We start from the raw sequence: 24,228 nt of genomic DNA, 5'->3' as shown, positions 1-24,228 counted from the left end.
CATTTTCCCCACAGTATAAGTTAAGCTAACAGGCCTATAGTTACCTGCCTTTTGTTTACTTCCTTCCTTAAACAGTAGCATCACATTTGTTGTTTTCAAATCTGCTGGCAAGTCCATTGAATTTTGGTAAATTATTGCGAGCACATCAGCTATCTCCTCCACCATCTCTTTAGACCTCTGGGATGCATTCCATCAGGGCCAAGAGACTTGTTTATCTATAAACCTATCAGCTTGCCTAACACTACCTCTTTCATGATAATGATAGTTTCCATGTCCTCACCTGCCATAGCCTCCTTGTCATCAACTATTGACATATTATTTGTTTCTTCTATTTTGAAGAGAAACACAAAATACCTGTTCAATGTCTTAGCCATTTCCTCATTTCCCATTATTAAATCTGCCTTCTCAGCTTCTAAGAGGTCAATGTTTAAATTTTTCATTTTATATCTGAGCTAGTTTACTCTTATAATCTATCTTAATTTTCTTTACAGAATATTTCGTGGCTTTCTGATGATCTTTAAAGATTTTCCAATCCCCTTGTTTCCTACTAAACTTTGCCACTTTGTGCATTTGCTTTCAGTTTGATACCTTCTTTTATTTCCTTAGTTCTCCATGGCTAATTACTCCTTTCACTACAGTCCTTCCCTCTCATTGATATATGCAGGGCAGTCCAAAATTGGAGAGCATAGAGTGAAGGTGAGAGTGGAAAGATTTAAAAGGGATCTAAGGGCAACTTCTTCATGCAGAGGGTGATGCATGTATGGAATGTACTGCCAGAGGAAGTGATGGAGGCAGGTACAATTACAATATTTAAAAGGTACCTGAATGGATACATGAATAGGAAGGGTTTAGAGGGATATGGGTAAAATGCTGGCAAATGGGACTGGTTTTATTTAGGATATCTGGTCAGCAAGGATGCGTTAGACTGAAGGGTCTGTTTTGGTGCTGCTCATCTCTATGACTGTATGACTATCAATAATAACGGCGTCTAATTTCAAGACTTCGAGAAAGCGCTCCTGTTCTTCCTGCCACACAAGCAATGTTTGAAAGATAATTAATTGTGAACCTGAATAGTGTTAATCCTGACAGAGAAATACAATTGAGGTGTAGGACCCTTTAAACCTTTTAAATGAGGAGTCCAAATTTTGGGTTGCTTGTTTGCTCTGTCTGGCCTCCTTTAAAACAAAGATGGGCAGGTTCACTGTGAATTGTGTTCGAGATTTTCAGATATTTTCATTCCCAAACCTGTCTGCTTTTGCGGTTATAATCTCTCCCCACCGACGATCCCTCTCCAAAACACACACACACAGTTTTCTTTACAATATTCCATCTTTGAAATATGCAGAGCACTTTGTGAATTGTATGTGAAAGGAATGAGTCAGTTCCATTCAACGTAATTTTGTCCGCTACCAGGATCAATTTATTTATTCTTGAGTTGAAACTTGCAGCCAGCACTGTATTTATGCTGTGATCACTATGTTGGGCTAACCAAGTTGGAAGACAGTTGAATAGCAATACAAGTTCACAATAGATAATAAACAAAGGAACCTATGCAAAAGAAAATAGCTGCTAACATTTCATTGTAATTCCTTGTTGAGTGAATATAGTATACTGCAAAATGGAAGAATCATTGATCAGAACAAGACTAGCCAGGAACATTTACAATTTTTATCTTACTTTCATTCACACAAACTGTATGAAATCTACAGTGTACTTTATTTGTAATTAAGCCGTGCACCTAATTCCTTTTCCAGTGCTTGCTGATGTTAATCTTTTGAGGATGACTTTTTACTTTTTCCACACACAAAATATTTATGGAAGTCATATCCAATTTTAGCTCCAAATGAACCGAAGGTAGAAAGCCCAATTTTTGCCCCTGTTGAAAGAAAAACATAGTTATTTAGTATTTTTTGCTAAGATCTTCACTAAAGAATTAATGAAGCAATTTGGATTTCTTTTCACTCCTCATGGGATTTGGGCATCACAGGCTTGACTAGAATTTTCTGAACCATTAATGGTGGTATATGCAATCATGGCTATCATAGATAGGTTTTACTGCTGTCCTTTGTGAGGGCTGTTGGTGTACATAAAATATATTGGATCACCAGAGCGGCTTTCTCTTGCTCACCCTGAACCATTCCCCATGGTAAGGCACACACTGGGCCATCCACCCCTATTCCTAGTGGGAACCTTGAGTGCCCATAAGTGGCAATTAATGCACCCAATATACCTCCTCTGCCATATAACGCTGAACAGGGGGAGGCAGGTCAGAGTGAAAAAAAAAGCATTTTATATACTGCTTTTATTTGAAAAGACAGGAGGATATTGGAGTGGCACATCAATCAGGGGTTACCCTATATTTATTCCTCTCTGCCCCCAAAGTTCACCCCAGACGTCCCTATCCACATGTTCCTCGAAGGCTCAAGCCCTTCTTACCTTAAAGTCCAGCAACCTAACACACTCCATTTCCCATCACTCAACCTCATCGCTATCCTTACAGTCCCAGTTGCCACTTTATGTCTCCACCAATGTGCTAATGATTGGAGACAGGGTATGTGACAAGTACTGCCTCTCTATAAAATCTAGCCCAGTAGAGCAGTACATAATCCCTATATCTGCAAAACATAAAATCAAAGTTTCTGTGGGAGTTCTGTCATTCTAGGAACAAATGTGAGGATTCACAGTAACAGATGTTCCTAGTGTAACACAATTGAGGATTCACACAAAGAATGTATAATACAAATTTGGTCCACATAAATTCATATAACTCACCAAAACTTTGAAGTATTGATACCAGACTTCCTGCAGGCACTGATCCACCATAGTATAATGCAGTGATTTTCATCATTAATGATGCAATAGATTTTGCTGCTATACCATTTGTGGTAAATCCAAGTATTCCAACAACTGGAGGACCTCCTAACATTGCTGCTCCTTTGCCCAATGGAAAAATAATACAGCATTTAATAAAATTGACTTTAACAATTTCTCAACTATATGCAAGTTTTATGCTGCTGTAGTTATCACAGTCTCTGCAAATTATTTTGCCTAAAAATTTTCAAAAGAGCATGATGCAATTTCCAGGTTCAACATCACTGTCAGTGTGTTCCCTATATGTTAGCCCATATAACATATGCCAATGTAGACACGGTTGTTGTATTAACAATATTAATTACTTACTTTGCTATGAGATCTTAGACTTACACATAGTCTGGATGCTGTGCTTACTGAGTACAGGGAGCAAATATTCAGCAAATAAAAACAGGGTGTTAACATTATTGCTATGGCTGATCCTGGTCATGTAGGTAAGGAGGGTATTGGAACATTGTGATATCATCTAACAACAGTACAGAGCCTGCCTGATTTTGGATCTACTCAATTATGCATCATCCCTTTTTTCCTTTCGGAAATGGGAATAATTTTCTGATAAATATATTCAAATCTGAAATGGATATATTATCTGTACTCATTGAGATAATGCCTTGGCAGACAGACAACATAGAGTCATACAGTATGGAAACACACCTTTCAGTTCAACTTGTCCATGCTGACCAATTTAGCAATACTTACGTCCCATTGCCTGCATTTGATCTATATCTATATAGTGTAATGATTTGACTGTATCAGTTCATTCTGTGATGTGCGGTCTGGCTTCACAGATAAGTATGCATCACTCATTGTAGGTGTGTTGTCAGGTGTGGTATCTTCAATCATCATTCTGTGTGATAGTTGGTTGATTATATGCAGTTCAGATAAAGCACTTATCCTTTGTAGGACTTAACCATTGCTTAATACAAAATCATATGGCCTAGAGTAGATACATAAGAACAAATGTTCTTGTGACAGTCTTGAATCCTGATGCTTTGTCCTGGTTCAAATTGAGATAACTGTCTCCATGCTCATTGATCAGTCCCTTGTAACATGTTATGGACTCATGGCTGGGTGATGAGTATGCTGGAGGAAAAGAAACTGTGGACTTTCTTCCCAAACATGAGAGCTGCCAGTCAGGTTAAATTGTTACCTTGAGGAGCAGCCTGTACATGTATCATAGAAAATATTGGCAAACTGCTTTACACCAAAAAATCATGGACTTTACTGTATAATCTCCGTGAAATTGTTAGACTGAGGGTGGTGTGGACAGTTGTCAGACACTATTTGTTGAGGAATACCAAACACACTGAATATAGCAGTCAATGTGTCATCAACTGTTTTATTAGTGATGACCTTGAAGGAATCTGATGTAGTAGTCAGTGACCAGTATTTAATCATATTGTTGGAAATGAAAAATATCAGTCGCAATCTTACACCACAGTTCAAAAGGAATCTCATGTTGAAGGAGAGGTTTTTTCAGTTTTTGAAATTAATGGAGCTTTGTGTGATTTATCGATGCTGGACCACTAGATAGGATCATGCTGCCAATCTTCATTTGTCTCCATATCAGCTAAAGTTAGGTGGTCCAACATGTTTTGAGGTTGAGATTGTGGAATTCTCATGTTTGCCTGTAGAATTATGATCCTGGAGAGTTTCAGTTTGTCTCTGAAAGGTCAGAAGGTATAGACTTGTTCAGAGATCTGTTTAATATATTCAGGCGATCCAGTGATGATCTTTTACCGCTGCTGCAGCCAGTCATTGTCTGACATAGCTTTCTGAATTTTCTCTGCTTTGCTGTGACTAAGGTGTATGGTTTTAATATTGAGACTATTTTCCAACCCAAACTTATTAGTAGCTTGTAGCTCTGAAGGAATAGCTTTACTTCTCGCAGGATTTGAAAGTTGTCTAAAAGCATCAAAATATTAATTTTAGAACATGGTTTGAATTGTACTTTCAAATCATACCCTGGATCTTCACAAATAAGGGGCACACTTGGAAATGATTGGTTGAGAGCTGTAGACTTCAATTTCTGGCAGAAAGTCTTGCTAAGTCAGTTTGTATGAACTGTTGTGATCTGAAAACTAGAGCTTCTCTTCTGAATTTGGAATCTTTTGCCTGAGCTGCCAGAGGCATCCTGGAACCAAATATAAAAGGCTTGTCATCCTGTCATAGACAGCTCTGAGACCTTCTGGAGATGCATCAATTTCCAATGTAGTAAGTTTGGAGAAGTTCTAAGATTGAAAATGATACAGCATTTTTGAAAGAATGAAAATTGTGCGAATGATCTTCCTGCCACATGTATTATGTGTCTTTGTGGAAAACATCTGAAAGCAGAGGGAATTTGTTTACAACATTTGGAATAAGTGGAGAATAAAAATGAAAGAAAATTAGATATCTTTGTAAGTTGCCTATGTCTTGTAGAGTGAGCATATTCTGTGTGTCTTCTTGGTAGGACCAGATGTCATACCATCTGATACAAGCATTGATCTGAAGGCTTCGATTGGTATATATTAATTTGATATCATTTACTGTTGAAAATACATTCATATTTCCTTATTGTTACAATGGAGGTTTGTGCTCCTTACAAAGAGGGAGGAGTAGGTAGCCTGTGTATAGGAAGATTGCTCCAGGTAGGGATAGCAATGGCAGAGCCTCTGGATCTGTTGTAAAAGAGTAAGATGGAGCACAGGCTGCAGGGGAGCTAAACACTATGCCATTCCGTTTATATGTAGTAGCTCCAGATTCCTCCATGTTTCTCAACAGTGACTGAGACTCTCTGGTAGGCGAGCAGATGTACCCAATGGCTTGAGCTAACACCATGGATACAACTGTATATTGCTCTGTCCTCATGGTTGCTCACTCAATGAGATTTGGGTTTTGGAGTTCAGGCCTGCACTCTCAGGCTGATCTGTAGACTTTCCTTCCTCTGAGCCTGCTGCATCTCTGGCGCTGCCTTAACTAAGACTGAATACTAACTGGTTTCTTACAAACTCTTTACTTCACATAGTAACATACAGAATACTGATCCTTGTACTATTGCTGTCTATACAGTTATTCCATTGTTATTTTATTAAAATTGTGACAACATGTGACTTCTGATATTCAGATTATATTATTACATACATCATCATATTATTAGCATATGCATACTCATTGTATTGACGTGACATGACTGTCTGCACGTTCCTGTACCCCATTGAGGTCCATATCTTAGTCAGCAGCAGAACTCAGCAGCCTCACCTTAGGCAGCTGCACATTGAACAATCTTTTTTCTGTTAGATTAACTGCTGCCAATCTAACCTCAGATGACTCAGCACATTCTCACTTTGTGCTAACTTCTAAGGTTCACCTAATGTGATCATCTGAGCTCATAGCTATGATTACTTGGAGATATATAAGCACTGAGCAGTGAGTATGAGGTTATGAGTATGAGGCTGCATAGTAGCTCAGTAATTAGCATTACTGCCTCAAAGCACTAGGGACCTGGGTTTGATTCCAGCCCCAGTTGACTGTGTGGAGTTTGCACATTTTCATCGTGTCTGTGTGGATTTACTCTGGGTGCTCTGTTTTCCTCCCACAGTCCAAAGATGTGCGGGTTGGGTGGATTAGCCATGCTAAATTGCCCCATTGTGTCCAGGGAGAGGCAGGCTAGTTGGATTAGCCATGGGAAATGCAGGGTTATAGGCATTGGGTTTGAGGGCCGGTATGGGCTGAATGGCCTGCTTCCACACAGTAGTCATTCTATGATATAACCATTGCTGGGTTTGTGAGGCTGACTACCTGGTTGCTACTTTTGAGAAGCACTGTGAAACCTGAGCCTCGAAGAACAATAGCCTTTGGGAGGGAATTCAGGAGAAAATATGATAAATAATTGAGAACTTTTGCATTAGCATCAAATTTTCCTCAGTGCAAACAAGTTTTGGCCCTCTAAAACAATAACGTTATAGCAGAAAATTGGATAATTAATTTGCACCATCTTTAGTGCACATATTTTCCAGGGAAGGAAGAGACCCGTGTTTATAAATGTTACTGTGCGAACTCACTAAAATGCTTGTGTCACTCAAGCCTGAAAAATGAACAAGTTTGGATGTAACCAAGCACCAGAGCTAGAACATAGAACATAGAACATAGAACAGTACAGCACAGAACAGGCCCATCAGCCCACGATGTTGTGCCGACCACTGATCCTCATGTATGCACCCTCAAATTTCTGTGACCATATGCATGTCCAGTAGTCTCTGAAATGTCCCCAGTGACCTTGCTTCCACAACTGCTGCTGGCAACGCATTCCATGCTCTCACAACTCTCTGTGTAAAGAACCTGCCTCTGACATCCCCTGTATACTTTTCTCCAATCAGCTTAAAACTATGACCCCTCGTGTTAGTCATTTCTGTCCTGGGAAATAGTCTCTGGCTATCGACTCTCTCTATGCCTCTCATTATCTTGTATACCTCAATTAGGTCCCCTCTCCTCCTCCTTTTCTCCAATGAAAAAAGTCCAAGCTCAGTCAACCTCTCTTCATAAGGTAAGCCCTCCAGTCCAGGCAGCATCCTGGTAAACCTCCTCTGAACCCTCTCCAAAGCATCCACATCTTTACTATAATAGGGCGACCAGAACTGAATGCAGTATTCCGAGTGCGGTCTAACCAAAGTTTTATAGAGCTGCAACAAGATCTCACGAATCCAAAACTCAATCCCCCGTTAATGAAAGCCAAAACACCATATGCTTTCTTAACAACCCTGTCCACTTGGATGGCCATTTTAAGGGATCTATGTACCTGCACACCAAGATCCCTCTGTTCCTCCACACTGCCAAGAATCCTATCCTTAATCCTGTACTCAGCTTTCAAATTTGACCTTCCAAAATGCATCATCTCGCATTTATCCAAGTTGAACTCCATCTGCCACCTCTCAGCCCATCTCTGCATCCTGTCAATGTCCCGCTGCAGCCTACAACAGCCCTCTATACACCTCCAACCTTTGTGTCATCTGCAAACTTGCTGACCCATCCTTAAATCCCCTCATCCAAGTCATTAATAAAAATTACAAACAGTAGAGGCCCGAGGACAGAGCCCTGTGGAACACCACTCACCACAGACTTCCAGGCAGAATATTTTCCTTCTACTACCACTCGCTGTCTTCTGTTGGCCAGCCAATTCTGTATCCAGACAGCTAAGTTCCCCTATATCCCATTCCTCCTGACCTTCTGAATGAGCCTCCCATGGGGAACCTTATCAAATGCCTTGCTGAAGTCCATATACACCACACCCACAGCTCGACCCTCATCAACTTTTCTAGTCACATCCTCAAAGAACTCGATAAGGTTTGTGAGGCATGACCTGCCCCTCACAAAGCCATGTTGGCTGCATTTAATCAAGCCATGCTCTTCCAGATGGTCATAAATCCTATCCCTCAGAATCCTTTCTAACACCTTACAGACGACAGACATGAGACTGACTGGTCTCTAATTGCTGGGGTTTTCCCTATTTCCTTTCTTGAAGAGAGGAATTACATTTGCCTCTCTCCAGTCCTCAGGTACGACTCCAGTGGAGAGCAAGGATGCAAAGATCTTCACAAGTGGTAAAGCAATTGCATTTCTCGTTTCCCAAAGCAGCCAAGGACAAATCTGGTCCGGGCCTGGCGACTTGTCAATCTTAATGTTTGACAAAATTTTCAGCACATCAGCTTCCTCTATCTCTATCCATTCCAGCATGGACACCTGCTCTTCAAAAGTTTCATTCACTACAAAGTCCGTTTCTTCCGTAAAGACAGAAGCAAAAAACTCATTTAGGGCTTCCCCTACCTCCTCAGACTCCACACACAAATTCCTTATGCTATCCCTGATCGGCCCTACTCTTTCTTTGATCATTCTCTTATTCCTCAGATTAGTGTAAAATGCCTTTGTGTTCTACCTAATCCGGTCTGCCAAGCCTTTCTCGTGCCCCCTCCTGGCTCTCCTCAGACCATTTTAGAGCTTCTTCCTCGCCTGCCTGTAATCCTGTAGAGCTGAGCTTGACCCTAGCTTCCTCCACCTTATGTAAGCTACCTTTTTCCTTTTGACGAGAAGCTCCACCGCTCTCGTCATCCAAGGTTCCTTTATCCTACACTTCTTGCCTGTCTCAGAGGGACATATTTATTCATCACTCGCAACAACTGTTCCTTAAACAGTCTCCACATGTCTATAGTGCCTTTACCATGGAACAATTGTTCCCAATCCATGCTTCCTAACTCATGTCTAATCGCATCATAGTTTCCTCTTCCCCAATTAAGTATCCCCCCATTTTGCCTAATCCTCTCCTTCTCCATAGCTATGTAGAATGTGAGGCAGTTGTGATCACTATCACCAAAATGCTCTCCCACCACAAGATCTGATACCTGCCCTGGCTCGTTTCCGAGCACCAAGTCTAGAATGGCCTCTCCCCTCGTTGGCCTGTCAATGTACTGAGTTAGGAAACCCTCCTGAACACACTTTACAAAAACAGCTCCATTCACATCTTTTGCTCGAAGGAGGTTCCAATCAATATTGGGAAAGTTAAAGTCACCCATCTCAACAACCCTACTATGTCCACACTTTTCCAAAATCTGCCGACCTATGCTTTCTTCCATTTCCCTGCTGCTATTGGGGGGCCTGTAGTAAACCCCTAACAAGGTGACTGCTCCCTTGCTGTTCCTAATTTCCACTCATACTGACTCGGTAGGCAGATCTTCCTCGACGATGGAAGCTTCTGTAGCTGTGATACCCTCTCTGATTAGTAGTACTGCACCCCTTCCTCTGTAGAGGACAAATAAAGCCTGGCATTTCCCCAGAGCATCAAAAAACAATGAGTGTGAAGCTTTTTCCTAATCATGTTCATGTGCCTCTTTAAGTTTACTAAGAAAATGTTAGATAGCTGTCTAAGCAAGGTTTCATGTTCACTGGAGCACAGTAGGTGTGTGCTCTGAGATAGGATGACCTGCGATAAGGATGTGTATACTTGCAAAAATATTTACACCACTCCCTAATTAAGATTAGATTCCCTACAGTGTGGAAACAGGCCCTTTGGCCCAACAAGTCCACACCGACTCTCCAAAGTATAACCCACCCAGATCCATTTCCCTCTGACTAATGCACCTTACACTATTTAGCATGGCCAATTACCTGGCCTGCACATCTTTGGACTGTGGGAGGAAACCGGAGCACCCGAAGGAAACCCATGCAGACATTGGGAGAATATGCAAACTCTACACAGACAGTCACCCGAGGCTGGGATCAAACCTGAGTCCCTGATACTGTGAGGTAGCAGTGCTAACCACTGAGCCACCACGCTGCCACAAGGAAAGCCGCTCAAGAAGATATTGAGCAAAAATAAATCATATCACAAATAAATCACAATTGTTCTATTTTCATGATTATTACAGATATATCCATTAAAATTCATGCAAGGAAGTTAGATACTGAAATTGCAGAGTATGTTTCCTTTTCATTAGTTCATAATTCACTAAAGCTGCACGATCAGTTCAGGGTACTATCCAATCCCTTCGTTGGATGAATTCTAACATAAATAGATTCTCAATATGTGTTCTCAATATTATTGAGGCAAAAATGCTCTGAGTAGGAAACGTTTAACAGATGTTCATACCTCCAAAGCCAACAATATATGGAAGTGCCTCCATAAATCCACAGGAGTCATCCTCATCTGGAGGTGGATCTGAAGAAGAAGAGATATTGGAAATTCATGTAAGTTTGTATCTTAGTCCTCCATTATCTTTCCTAGCTCTCCGGACTTGTGGTTGAATATGAAGGTACATTCTTGCTCCAACAGAAAACCAGGGTTTCACAATTTGATGTTGTGCTGATGAATGCCAGCCACATAAAGGTGTGTAATGTATCCTCTGATTTCCACATGTACCTAAATGGCTTAATGAAATACAAGAATACAGCACAGGAACAGGCCCTTCGATTCACCAAGCCAGCACTGATTCTGAATCCTCATTTAGACTTGCTACTTATTGCCCATATGTGGTATCGATTCCTCTGTTCACCTCAAATTTATGTGTCCATCAAGATGTACCTTAAATGTTGCTAACATGCCAGTTTCGACCACTTCCACTGGCAGTACATTATGGACACCCAACGTCCTCTGTGTGAAAGATTTTCCCCATACTTCTCCCCTGAACTTTCCCCCCCATCTTGAACTTTGCCCTATTTCTGTTGACCTTTGCATGCTGAGAAAAAGCCTCTGATTATCCACCCTATCTATGCCTCTCAAAATTTTGTAGACCTGTGTCTGAGTTCACGTTGTGAGTACCAACAGGACATTTGATACTGAGCCAACAAAAATGAGCCAAATAGCTTTCTAACCTTGCACTGACTGATATGTCATTGTAAGAGAACAAAAAGTGAAGTTTGTTGCAATGATGAGTGAAGTTGAGTAATCACTTTGAAATTAATAAAGACTCATAGAGTCACAGAGAAGTACAGCTCAGAAACAGACCCTTCGGTCCAACCCGTCCATGCCGACCAGATATTCCAACCCCAATCTACTCCTATCTGCCAGCACCCAGCCGATATCCCTCCAAACCCTTCCTATTCATAATCCCATCCAGATGCCTTTTAAATGTTGCAATTGTACAAGCCTCTACCACTACCTTTGGCAGCTCATTCCATGCACTTACCATTCTCTGTGTGAAAAAGTTGCCCCTTAGGACTCTTTTATATCTTTCCCCTCTCACCCTAAATCTATGCCCTCTAATTTTGGACTCCCCTACCCCAGGGAAAAGACTTTGTCTCTTTATCCTATCTGTGACTCTCATAATTTTATAAATCTCTATAAAATCACTCCTCAGCCTCAGATGCTTCAGGGAAAACAGTTCCACCCTATTCAACCTCTCCTTATAGATCAAATCCTCCAACATTGGCAACATCCTTGTAAATCTTTTCTGAACCATTTCAAGTTTCACAACATGCTTCCGATAGGAAGGAGACCAGAATTGCACATAATATTCCTACAGTGGCCTAACCAATGTCCTGTACAGCTGCAACATGACCTCCCAACTCCGATACTCAAAACTCTTATCAAAAAGGAAAGCATACCGAACACCACCTTCACTATCCTATCTACCTACGACTCCACTTTCAAGGAGTTATGAACCTGCATCCCAAGGTCTCTTTGTTCAGCAACACTCCCTAGGAGCTGACCATTAAGTGTGTAAGTCCTGCTAAGATTTGCTTTCCCAAAATTCAGCACCTCGCATTTATCTAAATTAAACTCCATCTCCACTTCTCAGCATCTAATCAAGATCCCGTTGTAATCTGAGATAACCCACTACACCTCCAATTTTGGTGTCATCTGCAAACTTACTAACTGTACCTCTTATGCTCACATCCAAATCATTTATATAAATGATGAAAAGTAGTGGACCCAGCATCGATCCTTGTGGCACTCCACTGGTCACAGGCCTCCAGTCTGAAAAACAACACTCCACCACCACCCTCTGTCTTCTACCTTTGAGCCAGTTCGATATCTAAATGGCTAGTTCTCCCTGTATTCCATGAGATCTAACCTTGCTAATCAGTCTCCCATGGGGAACCTTGTCGAACGCCTTACTGAAGTCCATATAGATCACATCTACTGCTCTGCCCTCATCAATCCTCTTTGTTTCTTCTTCAAAAACTCAATCATGTTTGTGAGACATGATTTCCCATGCACAAAGCCACGTTGACTATCCCTAATTAGTCCTTGCCTTTCCAAATACATGTACATCCTGTTCCTCAGGATTCCCTCCAACAACTTGCCCACCACTGACATCAGGCTCACTGGTTAATAGTTCCCTTGCTTGTCCTTACCACCTTTCTTAAATAGTGGCACCACATTATCCAACCTCCAGTCATCTTGCGCTTCACCTGTGACTATCGATGATACAAATATCTCAGCAAGAGGCCCAACAATCACTTCCCTAGCTTCCCACAGAGTTCTCGGGTACACCTGATCAGGTCCTGTGGATTTATCCACTTTTATGTGTTTCAAGACAGCCAGCACTTCCTCCTCTGTAAATGGACATTTTTCAAGATGACACCATCTATTTCCCTACATTCTATATCTTCCATGTCCTTTTCCACAGTAAACATTGATACAAAATATTTGGATTCTCCTTAATTCTAATTGCCAAAGCTATCTCATGTCCCCTTTTGCCCTCCTGATTTCCCTCTTAAATATACTGCCTTTATACTATTCTAAGGATTCATTCAATCGATCTTGTCGATACCTGGCAAATGCTTCCTTCTGTTTCTTAACCAAACCCTCAATTTCTTTAGTCATCCAGCATTCCCTATACCTATCAGCCTTTCCTTTCACCCTAACAGGAATATACTTTCTCTGGACTCTCGTTATCTCATTTCTGAAGGCTTCCCATTTTCCAGCCGTCCCATTACCTGCAAACATCTGCCCTGAATCAGCTTTTGAAAGTTCTCGCCTAATACTGTCAAAATTAGACTTCCTCCAATTTAGAAATTCAACTTTTAGATTAGGTCTATCCTCCTCCATCACTATTTTAAAACTAATAGAATTATGGTCACTGGCCCCAATGTGCTCCCCCACTGACACTTCAGTCATAGTAATTGAACCAAAATATGCCAGTATTCAGTATCTGATTAGATAGGTGAGTCAAGGAAAAGATGTTGAAAAGATTTGGAAGGAAGACAAGAAAATGTTTTGGATTATTTTCTCACATAGAGGGAAAATGCTGGCATTTTTTTTCTTTTACAAGCACTAATTGCTGAAATTGGAACACAGAAATAATTCACTCCTATTGAAAGGAAGGACATGGGCACACAGAGAAAATGAAGAAATAAAAGAAGTAGTTGTTTCTATTTGGCTCAACTTGAATCTAGTCACAGCCAGGCATTATGAGAGGTGAGTGTAAGGTTACAACCATTATTAGGCCTGTCAGGCTGACTCCCTGGATGCTAAATTTGAGAAGTACAGTGGAATCTAAGAACAATAGCCTTCAGGAGGGAATTAAGAAGAAAATACTGTTAAATAATTGAGAATTTCTGTGTTAACAACAAATTTACCTCAATGCAATCAGCTCTGGGCCCTCGTAGTACAGTAATGTTATAGCAAAAAATTCTATAACTAATTTGCAGCATCTCTACAATTGGAATGTGTGCATGTACACTTGAGCATTGTCCATATTTTCCAGAGAAAGAAGAGACCCATGCTTATAAATGTTACCAACCATCCTGTCAATATTGCTGTGTGAACACAATTGGTATCCACTAAAGTGAAATGTTACTTAAGCCTGAAAATGACCAAGTGTGGATTAAACCACACACCAGAGTAAGAAAGGAAATGTCATTGTTCCACAATGTCCAACAGGCACATTCACCTAGATCACCTCGAGGTTCATGAATAAGAAACCCGACTTGAAAAACATACAGACTAATCAGGGACAGTTAAATTCTGGGAAATTCCAAGGGCCATCAAAAACAGGTTCAGGATATAACAATACCTAAACACAAGGCACAACAGGTGCAGCAGTGATACAGAATTGACATATCACAAAAAATAACAACAGCAGTGTGTAGCGCAGCAATTGTAAGGAAGTGCGATACATGCTCAGTTATAAACTTTCTGTAATGTTAATATATTGATAAATTAATGTTTCTTTTGGGAATTAAGTTATAATAATTCATGGCAATATATTCACTCACCTGAGGTTGCAAATGTGCTTGAAAGTAAGAGGTAAGAAATGAAGAAACCAAGTGTTTCACGAAACATGACTGAAGTTAGGTGGTAGGTTATCACAACAAAGAGGGGATTGTTTGAGTTTCACACAAGAAATTTCTCCCTGTAAAACACAGTAAACCACATTATATTGTTCTCATTGATGTTCTTCCCTCCACCCACATTAATTATAGTTCCATGGTCCATTTTCCTGCAAACCAATCATCACATTCCTGATGAAGGGCTTATGCCTGAAATGTCAACTCTCCTGCTGTTTGGATGCTGCCTGGCCTGTTGTGCCTTTTCCAGTGCCAAGCTTTTCGACTCTGACTCCCCAGCATCTGCAGTCTTCAATTTCTCCTGTGCAACTAGCTTGCGGTTCAGAATAGCACTAGGTTTGAAGAACACTAGTGCAGATCTGATTCCCATTCTGAACAAGCTGGACTGAAGGCCTGCATCCTTATCTACCCTTAAGCATGATAGGCAATGGTAAATCACCACCAGGAGAAAAAAGAACTCAGCTTGGATAAAACTTTAGCAGGCCATTAGCCAAGGAGTTGCCTTTGGTGAAGATTGATTGATACATCCTGCACGTGAATAATTGAGATATTTGACATTAGAGGTTATTGAATGATGAGGAATAAAGTGGTCTTCCTTGAGGTCCCTAAACACAGCGTTGGATTTTTATCCAACACTTTTTCCAGCAAGAACCACAAGGTGGTGATAGAAAGTGTGGGTGAATTTTCAGTCATAGTTTGAGTCTGTTTAATCACAGACCCACCAGGGAAGCTGCCCATTAAGATTTCATTATGTGCATATGTACAGAACTCTTATAATTAAAAACTTCATAAATCGTTTATTTGTCAAGTTTTATCTTCCATTAACATGCATCTATATAATATCAACTTTACTCAAGTAAGTTGAATTCCCAGGGAGCAGACTGAATTGTATAAAATAAAGTAGATTTAGTTTGTAGTGAGAACAATCAACAGCAACAAAATGCTTCATGAGGAAATAATGCACTCCAACCAAAGGGATTATAAGAGAGATAACATTGAAATGTGAATGGTTTACACATATATGGAAATTATGTACATGATGTCAGCCAATTCATTTCATAGGGGATTATCATATAGTATATCCTGCAGAGATAGAGACCATTCAGCCCAGACAATCCATGCTGGAGTTTATGATTCACTTGAGCTTCCTCTATCATTTCCCATTTAAATCGACCATCATAGTCCACTATTCTCTTCACCCACTAATTCTAGTCTGGCATCCCCCTCCATAAAAGCTATCTATTTGCTTCAACCATTCTCTATGGTAGCAAGTTCCAAATTTTTACCACTAAAGAAGTGAAGAAATTTCTTTTGAATTCCCAGATCCATTGAGCCTATAGCATGCATTAATCATGTTGCTCAATGATCTCAAATCAACAGCTAAAGCATCTAATTCCAAACTGATTCAGGCGAGGTATAGGAGCCTAAAGCAGGCTAACATACCAGTAAATGCTCTGGATTTAGAACTCAAACTTCTGAAGATCACATTAAAACTGTGACCAGCTACCAATCAGGACTTATTGCCACTCTCTCACCTGCAGATCTTGAATGGTGAGTTAGCTGATCGATCTTGCTCTTCAGTGTGACTGATGAGCTGTCTTTGAGATTGTTACCAGCCCCTACAGCTCACCTAACCAGTTTGGGTGTGGCCCAGTGTCTGTTCGTGTTAAGATTGTGCATGGCGCACTTCATTTTCAGATCACTTCATTGACTTGCTTCCTTTTTTGAATATTCCCAGGTGTGCTCCACTCCACTACTTGGGCAATCTTGACTTTGGATGAAATGGGCACTTTATAAACAAATGAATCATGTAAAGCTGTTATCACTTTGAGCTTTAGTTCCCAAGTCTAGCTGCCCAATCTTATTTAGGCCCCTTTTTTAAAAAAAAATACATGTGAATCCATTTTGATACTTGCATTACATTTGTAGCAACTGAGCAGCATAGAGCAGTGGAGATTGCTGCAAAGGGATCCTTAAGATAGGATTGAGTTCACCTGAATCTGCTCTGAGGATCCTATAATAATTGTTCTTCAACAGTCCTTTTGTTGATCCCCTGGTACTTAATCCTCAAAAGAGTTTAACATTTTTTTACCACAAGTATTGAGAACTTTCCTCTCCTTTGACCTTCTGTTATGAATCACAGCTTCTGCTGCCTTTGTCTGAGCTTTTAAATTTGATTTGATTTACCATTGTTACATTCGCCTAGGCACAGTGAGAAGTTTTGTTTTACATGCAGTACAGGCAGACCATACCATACACAGTGCAACTGGGTAATAGAACAGAGTGAGGAATACAATGTTACGGCTGCAGAGAAGGTGCACAAAGAGTGAGATTAACGTTAAATGAAAAATTTGAGAGGTCCATTCAGAAGTTTAATAATAGTGGGGGGAAAACTGTTCTGAATCTGTTTGTTTGTTACCCATGTGTGGGGAGTTATTTTTCTTTTGTCTATAAATCATTTTTATATCTCAAACTCTCCACCTTCTTGACAGTGGGTTACAATGATAAGGCAGAAATATTGTTCATTAATTTTTTGGACTTACAAAGCAAGTTCAAAATGAAATTCTGGAGGAGTAATCAGAATCTCATGGAATTCCCATTGTATGTCACTAATGCTTGGGTGGGCAAAGGGGACAAAGATCGCAACTTACAGGAAGAAGGTTTGTTCGTTGAACTGGAAGGTTCATTTTCAGATGTTTCATCACCATACCAGTTAACATCTTCAGTGAGCCTCCAGACAAAGCATTGCTGATGATTCCTGCTTTCTATTTTTATGTTTGGGTTTCTTTGAAATGACATCACCAACCCAATGAAACCCAAACATATAAATCGAAAGCAGGAATCATCAGGAATGCTTCATCTGGAGGCTCACTGAAGATGTTACATAGTATGGTGACAAAACATCTGAAAAATGAACCTTGCAGCTCAGCGAGCAAACCTACATCCAGAACCTCAACCTGAAGTACAAATCTTCTCAAAACTCACTAATTACAGGAAGAGTAAGATCTGGTCAAGGAGTTGGGTCTTAAAGGTACGGCCCTGCTGGCATCAATTCAATAGAAATAAGTCACTTTGGTTATCGAGAATTAATCTTGGTTTTAATTTTGATGAGACCTTATCCTAATTGTTCCAGTTGAACAATACAAAATCAAAATGCCAGCTGCTGCTAAGACTTGGCTGAGGAGGAAAGGGATAACTAATTCAAATACACTGGAAAAAGCATAGGATTGATCTTCAGTTTGTGCTGAGTTAGAGCTCTCAGCCCCTTGGCTGGAAGAAAAATTGTTCAAGACATTAATTGCCAACTTCCTTAGAACATCAGCAGCTTTTTTCTTCTTTTTGATATTAGCCACATCTGGAAAATTTACATGCAGACAACTGAGAGGTTGTGGGTTTTTCTAACCACAATACAACACAGATCTTCCTGACTCTGCAGATGAGGTGCCATCTGCAAACTGTTCTTGTTCCTCAAGTCTTCCTTCAAGTTCTTTTTTTCATGCCAAGTGGCATCTTGGCAATAAAACAAAAAACTACATATGTTAAAAATCTGAAGCAAAACAAAGGGTGCTGGAGAAACCAGAAGACTTTTGTGGAGACGAAAGCAGAGTTAATATTTTGAGTCCAGTGACCCTTTGGCAGAACTATGAACTGGTAGGAATATCACAACTGGCTTCAGTAACTTTTAGTTAGGGAGATGGAAATCAGACAGAATTTCAAGTCCAGACTTCTATGTAGCATCTTCCCCGGAAGCTGGGATGGGGGAGATTCCCTCTGTGCATTGCATAGCAGACCCAAGAACTTGTTTTTGAATAACACATGTTCAGACTTGTTCACTTGTATTCTATCTGTAACAATCTTTAAGCTGGATGAGAGTAACATGAAGCTGGGTGTATTTAGATAGTTCAGTGATGCTCACAATCTGAGTTAAAAACTGAGGAAGTGCACAACTGTTATCTGTCCCACCATAGACCTGAAAAGTGTTAAGTGGCTTTAAAATGCCAGAGGAGAAAAAGACGAAAGCTGGCTGAGTGAAGAAGGAAGGGAAATGCTAAGAGAATTTAAAAACAACTAAAACATGCAACACAAACATCAGACACACTGACTTACACTCTGACTGCATTATGAAAATTAGAAGTAACTTTGTTAAAATTAGAAGGTTTCATTCGTCATCACCAATTATTCCAGGCTATAACAAATTCATCACCAAAAATTGGAAGTTACCTTACTGCAATCCAATGGAGAATCTGGTGGGCTTTTGCCCAAAATGCAGATTTTGCTGCTCCTTGGATGCTGCCTGAACTGCTGTGCTCTTCCAGCACCACTAATCCAGAATGGAGAATCTAATGGTCTAGTGACTGGAGTTGAAGACAGTGGTAAATAATAAACTGGGATTTTGTATGCAACAGATCTGGCCTCATTCCAAAAGAATCACATCAGTTTCAATTTCCAAGAACAAATTCAGTTTCAATATTGGTGAAATAGTAACCTTTTCTTGGATGAGACAACAAACAAAAAATTGGAAATACCTGTGATTCCAAAGGGCTTTATTTCCCTTGTGACCTGAAAAAAATGTTGAAATTGTTTACACTTTGGAATATTGCATGCAGTTCTGGTCTCCTGCCTATTGGAAGAACGTTGTGAAACTTGAAAGGGTTCAGAAAACTTTAAAAGGATGTTGCTAGGGTTGGAGGACTTGAGCTACAGGGAAAGGCTAAATAAGCTGGGGCTATTATCCCTGAAGCATCGGAGGCTGAGGGGCAACCATATAGAGGTTTATAAAATCATGAGGGGCATGGATAGGATAAATAGACAAAGTCTTTTCCCTGGGGTGGGGGAGTCCAGAATTAGAGTACATAGGTTTCAGGTAAGAGGGGAAAGATATAAAAGGAACCTAAGGGCAACATTTTCACACAGAGGATGTTGTGTTTATCGAATGAGCTGCTAGAGGAAGTGATGGAGGCTGGCACAATTACTACATTTAAAGGCATCTAGATGGGTATATGAATAGGAAAGGTATCGAGGGATATGGGCCAGGTGCTGGCAAATGGGACTAGATTAATTTAGGATATCTGAACGAGTTGGACCAATGGGTCTGTTTTGGTCCATATCCACACCATTACCAAAAATTGCCTAACTCTGTCACTAGTCCTTATTACTGTGGGCGGCACAGTGGTTAGCATTGCTGCCTCATAGCACCAGGGTCCTATGATTGATTCCAGCCTCAGGCAACTGTCTGTGTGGAGTTTGCATGTTCTCCCTGTGTCTGTCTGGCTGCTTTGGTTTTCTCCCACAGGCCAAAGATGTGCATGTCAGGTGAATTAGTCATGCTAAATTGCCCATAGTTTTAGGTGCATTAGTCAGAGTAAAATGGGTCTGGGTGGGTTACTTTTCGGAGGGTCAGTGTGGACTTGTTGGGCCGGAGGGCCTGTTTTCACACTGTAGAGAATCTAATCTAAAAAGACCTTGCACTATTGCAACATTCTCCTGACCACTCTAACATTTTCCACCTTCCATGAAGTTATCACCCTCCAAAACTGTGCTGCCTGTCCCAACTCCTCGCAAATTCTTTTAGCATTCCTGTACTTGCTGATATACATTGATATATGGTTTGCATGATAGCTGAATTTAAAACTTACAGTACCTCTATAATCTGCTCCAGCATTGCAACAATTCCAGATATCTCTGCTCCTGCAATTCAGCAGCCTTGGCTTTAACCATTGCACCATTGGCAACTGTTTCATCAGCTATCAAGGATCCAAGCTGTGGAATTCCTTATCTAAACATCTCTACCCCTCTCCTACTCTTTCCTTATTCAGACACTCCTTAAAATCTAATCCTTTTCACTGAGTTTTTGTTTATTTTTCCTAATGTCTCCTTTTCTGTCTCAGTGTCAAGTTGTGTTTGATAATGCTGCTGCGAAGCACCTTATGACACTTTACGTTCTTAAAGGTGATACATTAACACGCTATTATTTGTGTTCAGTTTCATTATCCTACTCCCTTTTAATTCATCACAGTTTCATTTCCTTTCCCTGTGCTTTTCAAGTTATGACCACAGCTAGCACCTTGTGTTATTAGCGGCATGTGGTCGACTGTAAGGGTTGTTTGAAGTAGCTCATTGCCACCAAACACCCATCATTTTTGTTTTACCTTAAGCCTAGCTAGTGCTAAAGAGGGATGAATGTGATTGCCGAAGTAGTGAGCAGCAAAGCCATGAATGATATTAAATCAAGGGTGAGAACATTAAATTAGGAGCATCACTCAGCCAGGAGTGCAGAAAGGAATTTAGTGAGTGTTAAGCAAGTAGTTTAAGACAACCTCACATTCATGGTTTGGATTACGTCATTGCAGAGTATTTGCAGAAGATCCTCGATTACATAAAAGCATATTCCAATATAACAATAAGTATAAGTAGGTGTAATGAGAAAGAGAGATTTTGTTTCTTTTTATCTGCTTATGCAGTGGTTCTAGCTGAAGTTCTCAACTGTGTCCCTTTCCAAAAATCTTGCACACAGTGGATCTTGAATCAAATGGGTACACCAGTAGTCTAGCACACAAAGGCCAGTGGCTACAGTCCAATCAGAATTGGAAATACCATAGATCTGGGCCTCTGTTTCTCGATAGTTAGCCAACCATGATGAGATATCATCCTAGTACCATTAGCTCTTCCCTTGTGCAGATCCCTTTTGTCATAACAATGTATCATAACCCAAAATGTAAGAATATATTGAACTTTGAAATCCAACATTTGCTCTTTAAATGATGGACAGACCAGTGAAATGATAACTGAGAATGTAAGTTCAGTGGATGGGTTGAGTATGCTGCACCCTGTGATGAGCCATGTAATGTTGCAGCTGAAGAATGCCAAGAACACATCATCAAAATGTCAAAGGGACACAGAGTGTTTCATATGTGGAATGAACTGCCAGAGAAAGTGGTGGATGCAGATACAGTTACTATATTTAAAAGACATTTGGATGAATACGTGAGTAGGAAAGGTTTGGAGGGATATGGGCAAAATGAAGATGAGTGGGGCTAGTTTAGTTTGGGACCATGATTGGCGTGGACTGGTTGGACCAAAAATTCTGTTTCCATGCTGTATGACTGTATAGTTCTATGACTATTCTAGTATATGGGCAGGATCAGTGGTGCTGGAAGAGCACAGCAATTCAGGCAGCATCCAAGGACAGGCAAAATCGACGTTTCGGGCAAAAGCCCTTCATCAGAAAGTGGTCTGCCTTCTTGAACACAGCAGTCCATATGCTGGATCTCAGGAGGGATCAGTGAGATGCCATGAGTGTTCCAAGAGGCTGGCACGTGTCCGTAGACAAGGGCTACATTCAACTTGTGCTGTGGAATTTTCCTGGAGCTGTTGTTGCCAGGTGTCCAAGTCGGAGAGCCAGAGGCTGCAGCGGTGAGCTGGAGCTGACCAAGGTCCCACTCTGCCTTTCATTTCAGGAATTGTTGGCATCTAATTTCTTCATGGTTGAATGGGAGTTCCTCATGAGAGTTTGCTTATTAGTGAGGTGAGATTCAGTGTTAATGAGGCTGTCACCATGCAATAATCCCCGTTTATAGGCATCTCACGGTTGCCTAGTGAGAATCTTGCCTTGACAGAAAATGTACCTCATTGTTCCTGACATCGAGATAGGTTTCTCATATAATCCTCCCAGATTTCTCCCATTGCCCCTCTCATTAAGATCCCTGTAAGCGTCTGCCCATAATCTCTTGTTATAAACTGGTCCCTGTTGATGGAAACTGGACAGCTGCTTTGGTCTCCAATCTACAACTCAGCTTCCAAAGTCAGCGCTACGGGAATCACCTTCCACAACATTTCCCAATCTATTCATCATAGTCAAGCCAAAGACCGGTTCATATCTTTGTTTTTTTAAATTTTACTTTTTGGACACACTTCTTGCTTCTAATCTGTTTATATGTTTTCTTATATTTTCACGTTTTTGTAGCCAATAACTTCGATCTTTCTTTAACTCAAGAAAGCCTTGTTAAATTGCCTCTTTTAAAAAGATAAATGCTGTACATTTGGTTTGGGAAAAGGCACCATGAGAGAAGGGATCCTGTTTTAAATTGACCTGGTTGCTCCCAAGCAGTGGAGGTGCTGAATACTGAGACAGTGCATCCCTCCTCTCTCCACAGCATTATCATTTAGGAATATTCTTTCTGGAATTGGGACGAATTGGGGATGTTCGCCCGAGAATCAGTTGTAATACTTTCAGGTGGCACCTGATTGAATATCTTTTAGAAATTGCACATAGTGTATGCTATTTTGGCTCTGTGCTCTAGAGAAATAAAGTCCTTATCTTAAACACCCTTCATCTAGTTAATAAGATGATTTTGAGACAATCACATGAGATACCTTGCTAGGCCTCATGGAGAAAAACCTCCATGAAGCCAGATGAAAATGGCACTTAACCGATTTCCAGAAAGATTCTGCCATAGTTTAGTTGGGAGATAATGTTTAGTACACCTGATGCATCAGGCTGTCCAACAAATCACAGGGCTAGGACATCATATCCTATTGAGGTGGGTAATGAGTGACTGCAATTTAAGATGTGCTCTGATAAAAGTGCATGCCATCATATTGAAACAGGAAAATGGAATTTTATAGTTTATTAGATTGTCAGTTAGAACACTTGCACCATCTTGTGGCTATTGCTTTCCTAACCTGAATTTGTTTTTGTTCAAACTATGGCAGGAAGACAGAACTGGTGGGAAAAGATTCTGTTTTGCTCCTCTCCTGATTTTTGTTATTTTTTTTATGGGGTATAAAATGGGATGGGGTGTTGTCGTGATTGCAAGAAGGTTGGCTAGTTGGATCTATTGAGTATGAGTTCCCTGATTGGGGCTGTTAACATGGCTGCCAGATATAAGCTTCAGAAGTTCAGGGATCCGCCTCACTCTAGCAAGTGACTTTGAACTGGCTGGTCAGCATCCATGCAGGTGTAAATAAAGGGTAACTTGGTGATGGAATACCAACCTCTGTGCAGTTATTTATGGTTTGATAATGGGAAAACAATCTGCTGGCCCCAGCTTCGTCTCCTCTCAGATGATGAAAATAAGCCTTGATAATGGCAATGGTGGAAACTAGCTTAAACAAAGCCCAGCCTGCGAGGAGATGGTTCTGGTTTGAATCTTGTTGTTGTAAGTCAAGAAGGATACAGTGGGACTGCGCATGTTTTGTTCTTTTATTTTGCAGACCTTCTCCCAGGAAATTAGCGATGGGAATAAATGTTGGCTTTGCCAGTGATACCCTCCTCTTGTGACTGAATGTTAAGAGAAGGATGTGTTACCACCTGAATGAGCCCTGTAATATATTTATGTGCTCCCAGAACTGCAGAACTTTTCTTCCATTCACTCGTGGGATGTGGGTGTTGCTCTCTGCTGAGCATTTATTGCCCATCCCTAATTGCCCTTGAGAAGGTGATGATGAGCTGTTTTCTTAAACCGCTGCAGTCCATGTGCTGTAGAACAACAATAATTAACTAATATTGCATAAGTATTTCAGGGGTTTACCTGAAGGTGACTGATGTTGAAGAAACCACTCCTAATGCCACTTTGTTTCGAGTAGTGGATGGGA

The 24,228-nt window shown here is 40.6% G+C and overlaps 1 protein-coding gene across 2 annotated transcripts; it reads right to left on the bottom strand.

The window, feature by feature from the left end:
- Window positions 1–1,387: 1,387 nt before the first annotated feature.
- Window positions 1,388–19,003, bottom strand: LOC122563387 (interferon alpha-inducible protein 6-like). Of its 2 annotated transcripts, none has more exons than XM_087976878.1 (5): window positions 18,856–19,003; window positions 14,563–14,699; window positions 10,490–10,558; window positions 2,773–2,934; window positions 1,388–1,876 (listed from the first exon to the last, which is right to left on the bottom strand). In XM_087976878.1, the coding sequence occupies exons 2-5, from the start codon at window positions 14,627–14,629 to the stop codon at window positions 1,767–1,769; spliced, it is 408 nt and encodes a 135-aa protein (XP_087833004.1). In that variant the 5' UTR covers window positions 14,630–14,699; window positions 18,856–19,003; the 3' UTR covers window positions 1,388–1,766. The 2 variants fall into 2 exon arrangements, with proteins under 2 accessions (XP_087833004.1, XP_087833005.1); XM_087976879.1 differs by having other exon boundaries at window positions 18,861–18,973.
- Between the last annotated feature and the right edge of the window lie 5,225 nt (window positions 19,004–24,228).

Source organism: Chiloscyllium plagiosum, unplaced genomic scaffold (genome assembly GCF_037043375.1).
Source record: "Chiloscyllium plagiosum isolate Xiang-an unplaced genomic scaffold, Cpla_swu_hap1 HiC_scaffold_30, whole genome shotgun sequence".
In the NCBI taxonomy this organism is placed as follows: Eukaryota; Metazoa; Chordata; class Chondrichthyes; order Orectolobiformes; family Hemiscylliidae; genus Chiloscyllium; species Chiloscyllium plagiosum.
Note: the sequence above shows the minus strand (reverse complement) of the source record. Positions and strands in the feature narration are given on the sequence as shown.

Bases quoted from the DNA above. Each gene is read 5' to 3' on its own strand.
- LOC122563387 (XM_087976878.1), bottom strand. From the start codon at position 14,629: ATGTTTCGTGAAACACTTGGTTTCTTCATTTCTTACCTCTTACTTTCA. The intron at 2,935-10,489 runs GTATGAACATCT...CATTGGGCAAAG, and splicing joins ATATATTGTTGGCTTTGGAG to GAGCAGCAATGTTAGGAGGT. The intron at 1,877-2,772 runs GTGAGTTATATG...TTCTTTCAACAG, and splicing joins ATCAATACTTCAAAGTTTTG to GGGCAAAAATTGGGCTTTCT.